Source organism: Pagrus pagrus (genome assembly GCF_965226575.1).
Source record: "Pagrus pagrus genome assembly, chromosome: 2".
Taxonomy (NCBI): Eukaryota; Metazoa; Chordata; class Actinopteri; order Spariformes; family Sparidae; genus Pagrus; species Pagrus pagrus.
In genome coordinates, this window is record NC_140186.1 from 24,713,260 (window position 1) to 24,728,573 (window position 15,314).

Genomic DNA, 15,314 nt, shown 5'->3' on the forward strand with positions numbered 1-15,314 from the left:
TGCTATTCACTGCCTAGCTGACCTGGCTAGGCTGCCACATTGGTCATGCTAGCCTTCAGCCTATCTGAATGAAAATGATCAGAATTATTATTATCTTTTTATATTTTGACATTTATTTATCCTTTTGTTTATTCCTATTTATATTTTCACATTTTTTATTCATCATTAATAATTTATTATTTCATTTATTTCTCTTGATTATTCCAAATGTGTATATACTTATTTATTCTTTCATTTATTCATCTTTATATTTCCACATTAATTTTCTTAATCTTTAACAGATTTATTCTTTTTTATGGCCCTCCAATGACTCCATACTCCCAACAAACATGGCGGCCCAAACTGTCCTTGTTCTACTTCCGCCCAGCGTGAGACCGGCCAATCGGAATCGACCCGAGCGCTTCGTCACAGCCAATCGGCTGACGCGCTTCTCTTCTCGAAAACATGTCGCCCATGAAGCTGTGTGTTCCAGGTGAGTCGCCTAAATTTGTAGTTTCTAGTACTTTGGATGCAGTTAAACCTTACTTTGGACCGTTTTTTCCTTTTGTGCTCATGCTGGCTTTTGTAGACGTCGCTATGTTGCTAGAAAACTTACTTTCACTGCAGTCTGTCGGTGTAAAAACCCCGTTAATTATTCCCAGCTGCCATGCGTTATACAGCGTGGTTAGCGTCATATTCAGTAACTTGTATGTGTGTTGCTAGTTGTATCAGGTGAATATAAGACTGCGTGGGTGTGTTCAGGGATATTATGTCCCATTGTTTTACGGTATTTTAGCGTATGTATGCAGGGGCTGTGAGCTGTTGACTTCTCCTTTCCACGGCAGGTTTAATCTCCAGCCCTGCCCATCGCCTCAGGCAGGACAGCAGCATTCCTTCTCTCACTTGTTTTGACTCACCCATGAGAATTTATCACTTTTCTTTATTGGTGGTTGTAGGAAATGTCAACCAAACGTATCAATCGAACAGTTGTCTGAGCAGTGATAGTGACCTTTTTAGATGTTACAGTTTCATGGAAACACCAGTGCATGACAGTATATCACTGGGTGTTTTCAGTCTGTCTGTCCAAATAACTTCATGTCATGTTATTTTGAGGTTAAATGGCTCAAAGAAACCAGATAAGACCGTTTTGTATAATCTCAATCATATTCTCTGTGCAGACAGGACTGTGTTTGGTTCTGGTCAAGTTACACCTTTGTTCATCAAGGAATTAAATGTAAACCTATCTTTATAACTGTATAAGGTTGTTGTGGAAAGTGTGGGAATGCATACAGAGACTGAGTCCTGTCAGCATATGACAGCCTCAATAACATCCACACACACTTAAAGGGTCACTGTGTAGCTTTGGAAAAGAAATTCAAACTCAGAATTTTTGCAATATTAATAAAACAAACTCAAAATATTGATCTTTTCCATGACTGAATGAACAAGCTGTTCTCAGAACACTGTTTGAAGCTAGAAAGGTGGCAGGGTCTGCCAAATATAAACAAAGTAAAACAGTATGAAATTGTTTTTATGTGTTTATTCAGTTTATTTGCTAGTTTTTATTTGTTAGTTTGCTTAATTAAGTTTGTTCAGCCATAAAAAAAAGCGGTCGATGAAGATGTTCCTCTTCAGATTAAAATTTCTTCCCAAAAACTACATAGTGCACCTTTAATAAATGTATGGCACATTGTCTTATACCTCAAATGTTGATATTTTACCTCACAGTGTTATTTTACAGGTTTCTAGAGACAGTCCACCTCTGCTACAAAAACACTGACATACAGTGTGCAGATCTTTCCTCCAACACTACCTCTACCTGTCTTTCCCCCTTGTTTGTCCCCAGGTGACAAGCTATGCAGTGTAGAAGACTGTATTCCTGGCACAGGAGTATACCTGCGGCACGGCTACATATACTCCTCACTAGCAGGCTATGTGCTCAAGAAAAACGAGGGAGAGGAGGTGAGGGGTGTGGTGGGTAGGCGATAGGTGGGGAAAGCTGCAGAAACAATCAGGCATGTAGGAGTGCCGGAGCAGAGGTGTTGCACAATATTTCCTAATGCCACTGAACTGCAGTAGGTTTGCACAGCGTCTGTGATTAAATATGCACCATATTTTGTGTTGACAGGTCTTTTCTTCAGGCTGTTTTCAACTGGTTTTGTATGTTTGCGTGTGTGTGTGTGTGCATTGATTTGTGTGATTTTTGTCTCTTTCTAGTTACCAGTGATCTCAGTTGTCAGGGAAACAGAAACGCAACTGCTACCAGATGTAGGAGCAATCGTCACCTGTAAGGTATGCAGTTGAATCAGATACTATATTTCTACAATTGTAGACTGACAGATTGTAGATTGTAGTTACAGATTGTAACTGCAGCAGTTTACACATAAAGGTGTGTTTACAAGTTTTTGGAGAGTGCTACTGTATATGTGAAGAAAGTAGTATAAAGCCTTTTGTGGCTCCAGAAGAAGCTGCATGTGATCTGATAAATTACCTCCAGTGATGTCCCTTAGTAGCTGAGTTGCATTGTGGGTAATGTTTTGAAAGGTTTTGAAAAGCAGTCCACTGGTCTGCATTGCAGTCCTATGACACTGTTGGACTTATTATAGACCGTTACAAATGATCAAAATTGATACAGCAGAACCAGAAATATCACCTTTTTCAGTCCACACATTCCTCTTCCTTTTCAAAACCTGCTGCCTACATTACCCACAATGCAACTTGGACAGTTTATCACGTTACATGCATTTTCCTCTGGAGCGACTAAAGGCTTGATTCCACTTTTTTCAGTAGTACTCCCCAAGGCCTCTAAACACACATCAATATGTAAATTGGTGGAGTTACCCTTTAAGTGATCTTTCACAGTTTAGATTTGGTTTGTCTTGAGCCTAACTGTTTTTCGTTTGGACAGGTGACCAGCATCAACCCTAGATTCGCCAAAGTCCACATCCTTTATGTAGGCTCCACACCGCTGAAGGACCGCTTCAGAGGGACGATCAGGTAACCCTTAAAAAACTCTCCATGGTGAAACAATGTTTTACGTCACATTTCTCTGCGTCATTACAAAAATTGAGCTCACTCCCTCTGATTCTACAGAAAAGAAGATGTGCGCGCAACAGAGAAAGACAAGGTATGTTTGACTCTTACAATCATCATCAGCCGTTGTCAGTTGTTAGTCTTAGTTGTCATGCTAAGTGTCAGGCTTTTGTTTTTATTGTTACAGGTGGAGACGTACAAAAGCTTCAGACCTGGAGACATCGTCTTAGCAAAAGTGGTATCCTTTACCTGTACTTGTGGCTCAGACCCACTATTCTCAAACTATGGTACCCTCTTCTGGTAACCATAGGATCCAAGACACATTTTTTAAATAAATAAGTTCATTTGGAAACATAATGCTATATTAAACTGAAACTTAATTTACATTAAGTTTAGTCTTTCCTGTAATACTTCTATTATCAGCCTGCTATGTATTCATATTTATGCACATTGCACGCACAGCTGTCATTCATGATTAGTTATGAGCTAAACTCAAACTGTGATGGGAAGATGGGAATTGGAGGTAAAATGGTTCAAAAACCAGAAAAAGAAATATTTCTCAGTGATGGCCAAAGTGAACAACTGGGTGATAAACCTGTTCAGCATCGAAACCTCTGGAATGCCCAAGGACTTGACAGTTGGTGAGCAGGAGAGTTTAAAAGAACGGTCTTGTGATGAAACATTGATTTCTGCATTTAAAAAATCGTCATTGTTGGATTCTTGGATACAACAACACAGAAAATACTCTGTGCTTTTCGACAAGGTGCTTCTGCATTGTAACGTCGGTCATAATTGTGGCACTTGGAGAGTCTAATGTTTTCTGAGATGGTACATAGTTTGAGAAACACTGTCCCAGGTAAATAAGTATGTATATGAGTATATGAGTCAGATGGAAACAATTTATTGGCTATGAAAACTTCTGATCTCATGAATCTGCTACTATCATTTTTGTTTTCCTCTGAAACTAGTAAACTAAGAATGACTCGGGTACGGTAAACAAAATCACCTTCAAAGAAATCAAGTTAGCCTTAGACTAAATCAACTGAATAAACAAACTGACCTTAAAGGACAACACAATTTAATACTGCTTTACTTTGTTCATATTTGGCGGACCCTGCCACCTGGTTTAGTCAGTTATGGAAAAAATTAATATTTCTGAGTTTGTATTATTACCTCATTAATACTGTAAATATAAAAATTCTGAGTTTACATTTCTTCTCCAAAACTACATGGTGCACCTTTAAAGTGTGCCTGACAAATGCACATTTTTGCCATTTACATCAGCCTTTGGATGTTTACTATGAATGAATTTAAAGTACAGTGCCACTTGTGTGTTGTGAATGTACGCCGTTTACTTCTGTAGTGTTGGTTAACCCTTGACCTGTGATGTCAGATCTCTCTCGGTGATGTGCAGTCGAATTACCTGTTGACCACAGCAGAGAATGAACTGGGGGTGGTGGTGGCACACAGTGAATCAGGTAACTCTCAATGAAACAAGGTGTTTTCTTTCTTGTTTACATAAAACTACTCGGGGTCTATGGAATAGTTTGAACCTTCACAGTTTAATACATACTTTTGGCTTTTTAACTCTAAGGCCCAATCCAAATGTCCACACTCACAGACTCAGAGACTTGTAAGTCTGTAAGGGTTTGGGGCTGTCCCACTGTTAAATCATCAAGTGCATGAGGGCTCTCTCGCAGACATTTTGAGCCTTTTATGGCCACTTTACTTTGCCTGAGGGAATTACCCAGACTTCATAGCGTGGTAATGTCAAACACAGGGTTACCATGGGTTAGCAGCTGAGACCTGAGAACATTTAAAAAAAAAATACAGACAATCCAGATGTTTCCTAATACTTAAGTCAACTTAAATCACTCAGTTAAACAACAAAAAAGTAATACGCTTTTGAAACACTATGGCTAACTGTGACATTTCCTTAACCTTGTAGGTTTCAAAGTGCTGTCCCATTCCTAGCTCACCATTTTACTAAGTCTGTGAGCATTCAGGGTTTAAAGGCTGAAGGGCGACATTTGGATTGGGCCTAAATCTAGATTCATTTGTTTTTTCATGTCTATTCAGCGATTCTGAAGAGAGAGTTGATTGTCGAGTCTCATTCCGCGATTGACAAATACTGACGCCGGCTTCCAGTGATCCACCCACCCAAAGCATCCTCAGACTTACTCACCTGTAACGAGGCGGTCAATCAAAAATCTAAAAGCATCATAAATTACTTTTATATTAAAAAAAAATCTATTTTGGGTTAAGCACTATAACAACAACAAAGTATTATTTGTTACAATAAAAATCATATGTATCTGCATTAATCAAATTAATCACTTTATTCAAATTCAGGATTTAGTTTGAGGACTTTATATTTAATGTGTGGTGTTGTCATCATTTGAAAACCTTAATAGAAACTTCTAATATAAAAAATGACATTTGGTACAGCCCTAAACACAAAACAGGAGGATTCACTGCACAGCACAACAGAGTGATAGTATCCTGTTTGAACACAGGGTGGTGCAAGTGTAACCGTCCTGATAACTGGCGAGAAAAGAGAGAGTATCCACTGTAGACTCATTTTTTTACATCTTTGTCATGTTTTCTTTTGTGAATCAGGTGCCCAGATGGTTCCCATCAGCTGGTGTGAGATGCAGTGTCCGCTGACGCACTCAAAAGAGTTCCGCAAAGTGGCGCGAGTTCAGCCGGAGTACCTGCAGGCGTGAGAGCACTGAAACTTCTTTCTTCCACAAGGAACACACAGCTTCCCTTCCCTCCTTGTCCTCAAGTAGCCTCCCAGCTCTGTTTTCAGATGTTTCCTGAGAGTCTTTCCTAAGTGTTTTTTAAAATGGCTTTTTCTCTGCACATAGTGTCATCATTTGATTGTGCCAGCTTGAAAACACGGAAGCAGCGTCGGACCAAACTGCACAATTGTCAGGGCTTACTCTAAACAATGTAGCGACTGTTGTAAAGACTAAATTCAGTGCATGTACCAGGAATTTAGGTTATTTTTAAAGTTGCCTTTAAATTGCCTAATGGACACCTTTTATTAGAACTGTCTGATTCAGTTCATTCATGTTACATTGCTGCTGCCAAACTTTGTAAGTGACCATTATGTTGAGAAGCATCAGAATTTTGCACTGCGTGAAGAAAGGTCTTTTTTCCCAGGGGCAGGATTTTTTTTAGTTTGGCTACGAACTGTTATCATCAGGTCTCTTGAAGGATGATGCAGTTGAGTCATGTTGCTGGGTGTATAAATGTGGGACTTGGTTAAGACAAGGCCCAGACTCCATGTTGTGTAGAGACAAAAATGAACTCTGTATTTTGTATCCAGAGAGCATCCGAAGAGCAGCAGCTGTGTTTGGTCTGAAATAAAGAGGATATGCTGTACTTTGAAAAGTCTTCTGCATGATGTCAGATGACGGGCTCATTTGTTTTTGTTTTTTTTAATACCTTGTCAATGAATGTGACAAAACCATTAACTTAGTTGAAAGACATTTTATTCTCCTCAGGCTCATTTTTTTCTCACTCCTTTACAACTTTTATTCAGTTTCAAGTAAAGTGATGGACAAATGTTGTCCACACAGCAAATGTGATTAAAAGGAGCCTAATGTTCAATCTGAGTTACAACACAGCGCTACTACGCACGGAATATTGAAGTACAACGTGACAGTCGAACATTTCTTTTTTGTTTTCCAGCACATTATTGAAGCTAAAGGATTATGAGCCAACAATAAACAAGCAGAAATGTTCCCACTTTCTTTGAAGTGAACTGTACTTCATTCTTTTTTTACTTTACAGATGTCATTCATGTGCAAGACTGGAATAAATGACTATCGAAATGATCAATGTCTCTCCTCTTGTGATCTAGATTAAAGGGATTTGGGTTTGTAGTCATCTAAAAAAAACTGCTCATATAACTGCCAGGAAAATCACATTAGGACTCAAATCACAAACCATAAATTAGGTAAAACTACATTTTGATAACCCATTGGCTAACATTAGCATTCAACCACTTCCTAGCTAACATTTCTGTTTGATTATATCCAGTGTGTTTCATCTCCAGGCTTAAAAAAATGTGTCCATGATATGTGTTGATATTTTAGAACTAATATATGCATTTCCTATCGTATAGCTATAGAATTATAGCTAGTGTAATTTGATAGTTTGATAGTGTAATTATAGCTATTACACTATCAAACTGTAATGTTTGCTAGAAAGTGGCCGAATGCTAACATAAAATGTTGTCTGACAGAAGCTAGTGGGTCATCAAATATGTTGTTTTACATATGGCCTGATGTCTCCGGAATAACTACTTGGTTTTCCAGCTGCTGATCAATCTGGAAGCAGTGAAATGATAACAATTTGTCAGCAGTACTACAGTTGAGCCTCCCACCTTGAGCGTGATGTCGGAGGAAAATGGCTGCCGTGGGAATATGGTCAATTATGAGAACGAAGGCAATGGCGTTAACACTGGATTTATTACATCTCAACCCAACATGTCTTCCTTCACGTGTAGGTAACGTGGCTCACCTATAAACAGTGGGACTGAAAGCATGTTTATTCGACTGATGCTCACTTACAATCTTTTTCATAAAAACAGTCCAGCTCCTCAAGCAAAATGTTCTTACATATACAATATGTACAAATGGCATTTTGTGTTGTGTGTTCAATCTCTGACATTTATATAAGTTATAATAATGGTCTGTGAGATGTGGACGTTCCAGTGAACCTGAGCAAAAAAACTGGGGGAATCTACAGTAAAAACTACACATAGACAAAAGACGCAACCTTTGTACATCCACACACACATCTCTTAAAGAGTACCCATGCACACACACACTCTTTGATCAATCATCAAAGCGAACTGATCGAGATGCATTGACATCAATGGAGAACTTCTTATTGGATGGTGCAGAAAACCCAAGTCCTATGCCCCTGTTATTGAAGTCCAACCTGCGCGACTGAGCGCGTTCAAATTCTCCCAGAAGACCTTGCTGCAACTGCTGCTGTGCGTCCTTTCCCAGTGCCATGTTTGCGCTTCCCGTGCTCCCCGCAGCCGACTGGAAACCCTTTTTGAAGCCTCCCATCAGCCGGAGGAACTTCTGCTGCTTGTCAGAGCTGTCGAACTGGGCGGTGCTCCACTGGCCCAAACCCTGAAATGCAAAGTAACGAATATTAGAAACTAAGAAGTTAAAGGAGCTTGAAACTTATTCTAAACATAAAGCTCAGCTTACTCCGTCTGTGAAAACAGCTGCATCATCAGGGTTACTTTCTCAGACATAAAGGGGCTCTATGTGACAATTTGTAGCAATTTACATTATTAATCACTTTCTTATTGGCCATATGCGAGTGAACTTGCTGGCATTAAGTGGAGTTTGAAAGGTGAGGACTTATCAGGCAGGGTAGATCTAAGGAAGTGGCCTTATGGTAAATGTAGGATCCAGTATCTACTACAGTGACTAAAATGAGAATCTCTGATGCCTCTGCAGCATCAAATATTTCTCTTTTTTTTTTCAAACCTGTCTGTCCCTGTTTTGTCAAAGTGTAACACATTCAAACTTGAAGAAAAAAAGCCAATGAGACATTTCATGATTTTATTTTCTTTATAAGAAAAGCACTTAACTGACCGTGGGTTTGGCTGGTCTTTGAGGTTGAGATGCCTGGTCAACATCCATTTGTAAAGCCTGCCTTCTCTCCTGAGACAAACCACAACACACTTCATTCAGATTCAATGCAAAAAGCAGACATGCGGAGCAATTTACAGAGTTACTATGAAAAAGGTTGTCCAAAAATAATAAACACAGAAATATAGTGATGTCACTTAAGTTGCATTGTGGGTAATGTAGGCACCAGGTTTTTATTTGATTGATTTGTTTTGACCCGTTTGTTTTTTGTTTGTTTGGACGGCACCAGGCTAGCTGTTTCCCTGTTACCAGTATTTGTGCTAAGCTAACTGCAGGTTCGCTGCAGCTTCAGTTTTACTATAAAGACATGAGAGCAGTTTCAAAGTTCTCATTTAACACTTAACATTGTGATGGACTCATGAATCAGGTTGAGCCGTGTTTACCTGGTTGATGTTGACCTCATCTTTGTTTCCAGATTTCTCTGACAGGAACACCACGTCCACTTGGGCTGACTCCTGAAACACATACAAGGTTCAGCCACATGCAAAAAATAAAAAACATCTGAGCACAGTGCCAAACACCTCTGACAATTCACACTCACATGCTGGTCTTCCACCTCTTCTTTAATCTTTTTCTTCTTCTTCTTTTTTGCACCAGTTTCTAAGCTCACATCCTCCGCCTGCGGTTCCACCTTAATAGAGATCTTCTTCTTCTTTTTCCTGCCTGTTGTGTCCCCAGCCACAGTGACGAGGGTTTCCCTACTCTGCTCCTCAACTTCTTCACATTTGAGGGATTGTGGTTCTTCCTCGTCTCCTTTTGAGTTTCCCTTTTTCCTTTTCTTCTTGTTTGGCTCCGTCTCCTCAACCTCGCCGACCTCCACAGAAGCTTTTCTACTCTTCTGTTTTTTTCCTTTCATCTTTAGCACCGTCTCCTCTTCCTCTACGATAACAGTCTCATTCTTTGTGGATTTGTCTTTATGTATTTTGAGCATATTGTCTTTTATCTGAGGTTTTGCCACTTTTTTCTTTTTCTTTTTTACCTCTTCAACCTCTCCCCCTGGTGTTTCTGACTTCACTTGACCCTCAGTCTCTTTCGTTTTAGCTTTATTTTTCTTCTTTGTCACACTTATTTCGTCCGTAGGTTCAGTGGTCTCCTCGTGGATGGCTTTCTTTTTTGTCTTCTTCTTCTCTTTGGGTTGCTCTTCAGTCTTCTCTGTGCTTACAAATAACGCATTGTCTTTTACTTTCTTGGCTTTCTTTGGCAGTTTATCCAGTCCAGCTTGCTCTTCTTTCTCCATCTTTACATTTTCTGATTTAGTCTGTACAGACACATTTTTTAATTTCTTCTCCTTCCTCTCTTTCTTTTCCACTTCTTCTTCTTTTACTGCACTTTCCACTTGATTCCCACCGTCAGCCAGCAGCTTCTTCTTCTTCTTCTTGCTAACTTCTATGTCATTTTCATTCTTGACATCAGATCCATTGGCATTGTTCAAAGATTCAGTTTCAATTTTCCTCTTCTTCTTTTTCTTCTTCTCTTCCTTTTCATCACCTCCATCCCAGGACTCCTCTTCTAGATCTATAACCACTGCATCAACTTTTTTAGCTTTCTTCTTGTCTTTTTTCACCTCTACTAGGCTCCCATCATTGAAGTTACAGTTTTCAGTTATGGGCAGAGAGGCTCGTTCTTTCTTGAGTTTCTTCTGCTTCTTTACAAAACCAGCCTCACTCTTTTCCTCCATCTTCATTTTCACCCTTTCCACTGGCCTCTCCACAGCAACAGCTGTCTGGCTTGTCTGGTGAGACAAATACAATTACTGCAAGACAGAACCTTTCAATAATAGATTAAATTGCAAAACCAGGCTCACATACTGAATGCTTTATCAAAGTGTGACAACACTAACCAAGGGTTTGGTTGGTTGGCTGGGCTGGGACTGCTCATCAATGTCTCTTTGCAGGGCCAGTCGCTTCACCTGCAAGGACAAAGTAGAATTTGTCTACTCATGATTCAGCCATGTTTGGGTTTGTGTTACAAAATGTACATTTCTGCAACCCTCAGGCTCTGATCGTCTACTTGTAGTCTCTGGTAGCGGTGGGCGGATCGGTCCCAAAATATTAATACTACCAGTACACTGAAGATTGATTCTGGCATCAACTGGATCGCTACACAGGGATTCGTATCAGTTTCTCTCTCCTACATTGTACCCACACATTTGTCTTTCATCTAGCAGACCTGTCTTAAACACATGTAAGCCTTCTCTTTGCTTCTCCACTGCTGTGCTGTTGTGCGCCCAACTTCATGACTAGGAGCCATTTTACAGCTGTAAATGGAAATGTTGCAAATTGTGATGCGTGTATTAGGTTGTTCACAACTGTGGCAACACTACATGCTTGTTTCAACACATCAAAAATGCGAGAAAGAGTACTCGGAGCTGCAGCAAAGAAGGGAGGAGGAGGAGGGGGGAAAGGCCACATTGGCACCCAGATGCCCCAGACAGTTCATTGGCAGAGGGAATATCCAGGCATATACAGTGAAATAAATATCTTATTCAAACTGATTTAATATAGCATAATATATTTAGACATCCAAACAAAATATTCAGTTCACTGATTTGTTATCTAAATGAATTATGTTAATGAAACTGAGAAGAACAACATACCTTAAACCTGAAACATGAAAATGGCTGAATATAATAACATTTTTGTGTAACTGTGATGAGGTGTAGGATTTCTTTATAAGGCTGCATGTAGTCTATCAAAGGCTATAGTCCTGCCTTAATAATATTGGCCTTTTATTTCTTATTACAGACTTTGTGGCATCGCCCACCCAAATGAGTACCTGGTCAAAGGTGGTCTCGTTGGATTTAGTTGCGCACTTTTCAGCAACAAAGATCACGTCCTTATCGGAATCCGTCTGAAACATAAAACAAGCACAGTGTTCATACGTGAGCTAACACGGTACCTCTGCTTGAATGAATACATGTTGAGTTATGCCAACTGAGTGAGTGACAGCACGGCGAGAGCAACACTTTTCAGGCAGAGTGAGCTGAGTGACTTTATTTGTAGCACGCTCTCGGTAAAACATGCTAGTTAGCTAGCTAGCAGCAGCTAACGTTGAACGGCAGGTAACAGGTCAAACAGTCAAAGAACCAAACTCAACACTCAGCTGGACGAAAGGGACTATTTTATCACAGCTGACCAGCGCCATACAAAATGTGAGCTTGAACGGTTTACTTACTTTGTGGCCTCTGATAATTCACGTGGGTACTCGGTTTCTTTTCTTGACCCGGAAGTACTTTTTTCCCTCGTTCGTGTTAGCGACGAGCCAGGCGTCCGTAGCAACGAGCGCGAGCATGTGAACACGTTCCGGTGTTGTATCGAGCTCTGTTTCCTCGTCGAGATGCGTTTCCCATCATGACAGCAATACTCCAAGCTGTCAGGATGCGTTCCCCCTGTTGTAAATGGTCAAATTTAAAGATATCAGCCTGAAAATCACAGGACTTATCTGTTGTGGCGAAAGAAGTCAGCAGTATGAATTTGAAAGATGTGTGAGCCTCCTTTCCTATTGAACAGAGGGGGAACAGTATCTGACAGCAATAGCTGTCAGGATGCGTTCCCCCTGTTGTAAATGGTCAAATTTAAAGATATCAGCCTGAAAATCACAGGACTTATCTGTTGTGGGGAAAGAAGTCAGCAGTATGAATTTGAAAGATGTGTGAGCCTCCTTTCATATTGAACAGAGGGGGAACAGTATCTGACAGCAATAGCTGTCAGGATGCGTTCCCCCTGTTGTAAATGGTCAAATTTAAAGATATCAGCCTGAAAATCACAGGACTTGTCTGTTGTGGGGAAAGAAGTCAGCAGTATGAATTTGAAAGATGTGTGAGCCTCCTTTCATATTGAACAGAGGGGGAACAGTATCTGACAGTAATAGCTGTCAGGATGCGTTCCCCCTGTTGTAAATGGTCAAATTTAAAGATATCAGCACGAACACAAACATATGTGCTGTTGTCCCAGTTTAAAAATATAACTAGACAGTCATGACATTTGGATTTCACTTCTACAATACAACATCTTCAGATAAAACTCGCTTAAAAAAGTCAGTTTTGAACCTCAGCTCTCTCCACAGTGCCTCTGTAGCACGAGCACAACAGCTCGGGGGCGAGCTTTTTGTGAACGCGCGCTTCCTTCGCCCTTCGGCCCATTTCGGAAGGGGGCGGGACTAAGGGAAACGGCTCCATACAACACCTGTTTTCATTCGGACTGAACCGTCCTCACTGAGGTTTAACAGGTGTGTTCATGTTAGTAGTTTTATGTATTCGTATTTTGTTTGTGTAATTTAATATTTTAGCTACTCATAAAACGCAGATGTTTTAATTTCACTTGTAAAGAAAGCTAAGGTAAAGCTAGCGCTAGCTTAGTGATTGTTTGTATGGGCCCATTTTTTCCTTTATTGACAACATATAAAGGTGTAAATTTACAAACAAATTTGTGTTGGTCTGAATATAATGCAATTACAAAAAGTACTAATAAGTAAACAAACAATGAATAGGTCCAACTTATTAAATACCTGAAAGCAACATAAAATGAACTGGAAAAATGTGAATTAATACAACACAACACAATCAAACCATGGTTTAAGCAAAGTATATAATAAATTAGCAGTTCATTTTTTTTTTTTTTTGCCTGCAGCTTCTGGCACCAGTAAGCTGCAGTTTGAAGGCGTCAGTATACTTCAAACGAAGGCCTTGAGAGATGGTCGAATACTGAACTTCTCTCTTCATTCTTCACAAAACTGCTCCTGGCACTTTTTGTAAGTAGAGACAAGTAAAACACGCTGAACAGTGAGCATATGAGCATGAGCATATGAGTAGAGACAGTCCGAAAGTATGCACCACCAGCTCTAAATCAACCATTATTGGATCTTGCACCTCTCCGTAATTGACAGGCCTTTTTTCCCCTGCCTTCAAGTCTGAATACGAACACAAAATTGTTTTGAACACTTGTTTTAGGACTTGGTCCAATGACTTTTTCATACAAACTAGTAACTTTTAAGCATGCTCCGGCCTTCAGCTTTGTCTGAATACTTAGAGAATCAGTCCCAGCCTCCGCCTTCAGCCTCAGAAATCAAAGAGCCAGTGCCAAGACCAGAGTCTATCTGAAGCTTTCACAAGCCAGCTGGGACCTCAGCCTCCACCTGCTACATCTAGCTTTAATGCCACCTAACACCTCTATGCCAGCTACATCCCCAGATTTTGGCCTCCAAGGGGGCAGCTGGTACCCCTGCTTCTGCCTACAACCTTTTACAGCCATCTGCAACCCCAGAATCCAACCATAGCCCATGCCAGCTATTTGTGTCAGCGTTCACCTGCAGTTTTAAGAAGCCACTTACAGCCCCAGCTTCCAACTAGAGCTAACAGGAGCCAGCTGCAGTTCCAGCCTATATCTGCAGCCTCTAAAACCCCAAGTATTTTAGTTGGCCCTGACTTTAATATAGCACAGTTTACTCTGGAAACACTCCCACATGCAGTGAGGGATTTAAGAACTGCTGCTCTGTTGCTATTTTTGATGGATGGAGCTGTGATGTGATCTGGCTCACGATTCAGTATATCCACAGAAAAAGTAGACATCATGCACGTCTTCACTTAAACCAGCCAAACCCCATTTCACTTAGTACACATGATACAGGTATTTCATGAGTAGTGACATTAATGAGATAAAACATCTCAGAAACACATTCTGTGCTGTGTATGATAAGAGCAATACTCAAAATTATTTTGTAAAATGTTTTTAGATACATCTCACAAATGTAATATTCTTCTGGACCCACTCTATAATACAAGCTAGGATAACCCTTTAGAGGAGCAATTTGTAAGATATGGTCAGAGTTTTAATTTAAAACACTGATGAACTGAACTCACATCATTAACAGAAAGTGAAGAAACAGTGTTGGCATTATGTCAAAGACGTCTTTGTGCTGTGTTGCAGAGTTGTCTACTGAAGTTAGCATGCTAACCAACTAGCCCCGGCCTGTCTTGTCTTGTAATAACACTTTGTACCGCAAGAGGCCTATTTCACCCGGGAGATACATGTACAAAATAAAGTCTCAAAATGCCCAGAAAGGAAATGCTCTTGCATCTATTTTCCTTACCAAACAGAAAAATACAACCCTTTCTCTCTTTTACAAACACAGTTGAGCTTAACTGCCTCGTACACACTTCTCCTGTCCCCACTTGCTTGTCTTTTCGTCCCCCGAGTCCTGGTAGGAGCCACTGTAAATCACCTCCATACGTACTAACCTCCGGTGGTCTTGGAGGCTGTGTTTGGTCCCAGTTCAGTGTCCAGGCTGCTGAACTCTGTTAAACTAGGCTATGGTGATTCCCCCCCCCCCCCCCCCCCCATGATGTGAGGACATGGTTCAGACAAACTCTAGGGCCACTGGCTCCACGGCTAACTAGGCCATGAGCCAATTAGCTCACGATAGCCAGCTACAGTCAGGGATAGCTAGCATTAGTTGTCAGTTACTCTGGTGATTTGCTGCCCTCTATGTTTTTGGAGCTACCTTTTACACCATTAAGGAAAGGGGCAGTGGATAAATGTGTTTAATGTATGCACTCTGTGCATCTTTTGGTATAATCTTTAAATAAAATCATGCATGGATTAGTTTTTTGTGTCCCCT

At 40.4% G+C, this 15,314-nt stretch overlaps 2 protein-coding genes across 2 annotated transcripts; one reads left to right on the forward strand and one right to left on the reverse strand.

The window, feature by feature from the left end:
• Positions 1–377: 377 nt before the first annotated feature.
• Positions 378–6,857, forward strand: exosc1 (exosome component 1). Its single transcript, XM_084366483.1, has 8 exons — positions 378–472; positions 1,826–1,941; positions 2,197–2,271; positions 2,888–2,976; positions 3,073–3,106; positions 3,200–3,250; positions 4,406–4,490; positions 5,632–6,857. The coding sequence occupies exons 1-8, from the start codon at positions 445–447 to the stop codon at positions 5,736–5,738; spliced, it is 585 nt and encodes a 194-aa protein (XP_084222609.1). The 5' UTR covers positions 378–444; the 3' UTR covers positions 5,739–6,857.
• Positions 6,858–7,474: 617 nt separating this feature from the next.
• On the reverse strand, positions 7,475–11,986 carry knop1 (lysine-rich nucleolar protein 1). Its single transcript, XM_084366470.1, has 7 exons — positions 11,874–11,986; positions 11,475–11,549; positions 10,540–10,608; positions 9,241–10,431; positions 9,083–9,154; positions 8,643–8,711; positions 7,475–8,168 (listed from the first exon to the last, which is right to left on the reverse strand). The coding sequence occupies exons 4-7, from the start codon at positions 10,381–10,383 to the stop codon at positions 7,863–7,865; spliced, it is 1,590 nt and encodes a 529-aa protein (XP_084222596.1). The 5' UTR covers positions 10,384–10,431; positions 10,540–10,608; positions 11,475–11,549; positions 11,874–11,986; the 3' UTR covers positions 7,475–7,862.
• Positions 11,987–15,314: the final 3,328 nt, after the last annotated feature.

What these genes read in the sequence shown, in the direction of transcription:
- exosc1 (XM_084366483.1), top strand. Translation starts at nt 445, where the DNA reads ATGTCGCCCATGAAGCTGTGTGTTCCAG. An exon ending in CATGAAGCTGTGTGTTCCAG is followed by an intron (nt 473 to 1,825) that starts GTGAGTCGCCTA and finishes GTTTGTCCCCAG; the next exon opens with GTGACAAGCTATGCAGTGTA. An exon ending in GCGCAACAGAGAAAGACAAG is followed by an intron (nt 3,107 to 3,199) that starts GTATGTTTGACT and finishes TTATTGTTACAG; the next exon opens with GTGGAGACGTACAAAAGCTT.
- knop1 (XM_084366470.1), bottom strand. Translation starts at nt 10,383, where the DNA reads ATGAAGATGGAGGAAAAGAGTGAGGCTGGTTTTGTAAAGAAGCAGAAG. An exon ending in AAGAGGTGGAAGACCAGCAT is followed by an intron (nt 9,155 to 9,240) that starts GTGAGTGTGAAT and finishes TATGTGTTTCAG; the next exon opens with GAGTCAGCCCAAGTGGACGT. An exon ending in ATGAGGTCAACATCAACCAG is followed by an intron (nt 8,712 to 9,082) that starts GTAAACACGGCT and finishes GGTTTGTCTCAG; the next exon opens with GAGAGAAGGCAGGCTTTACA.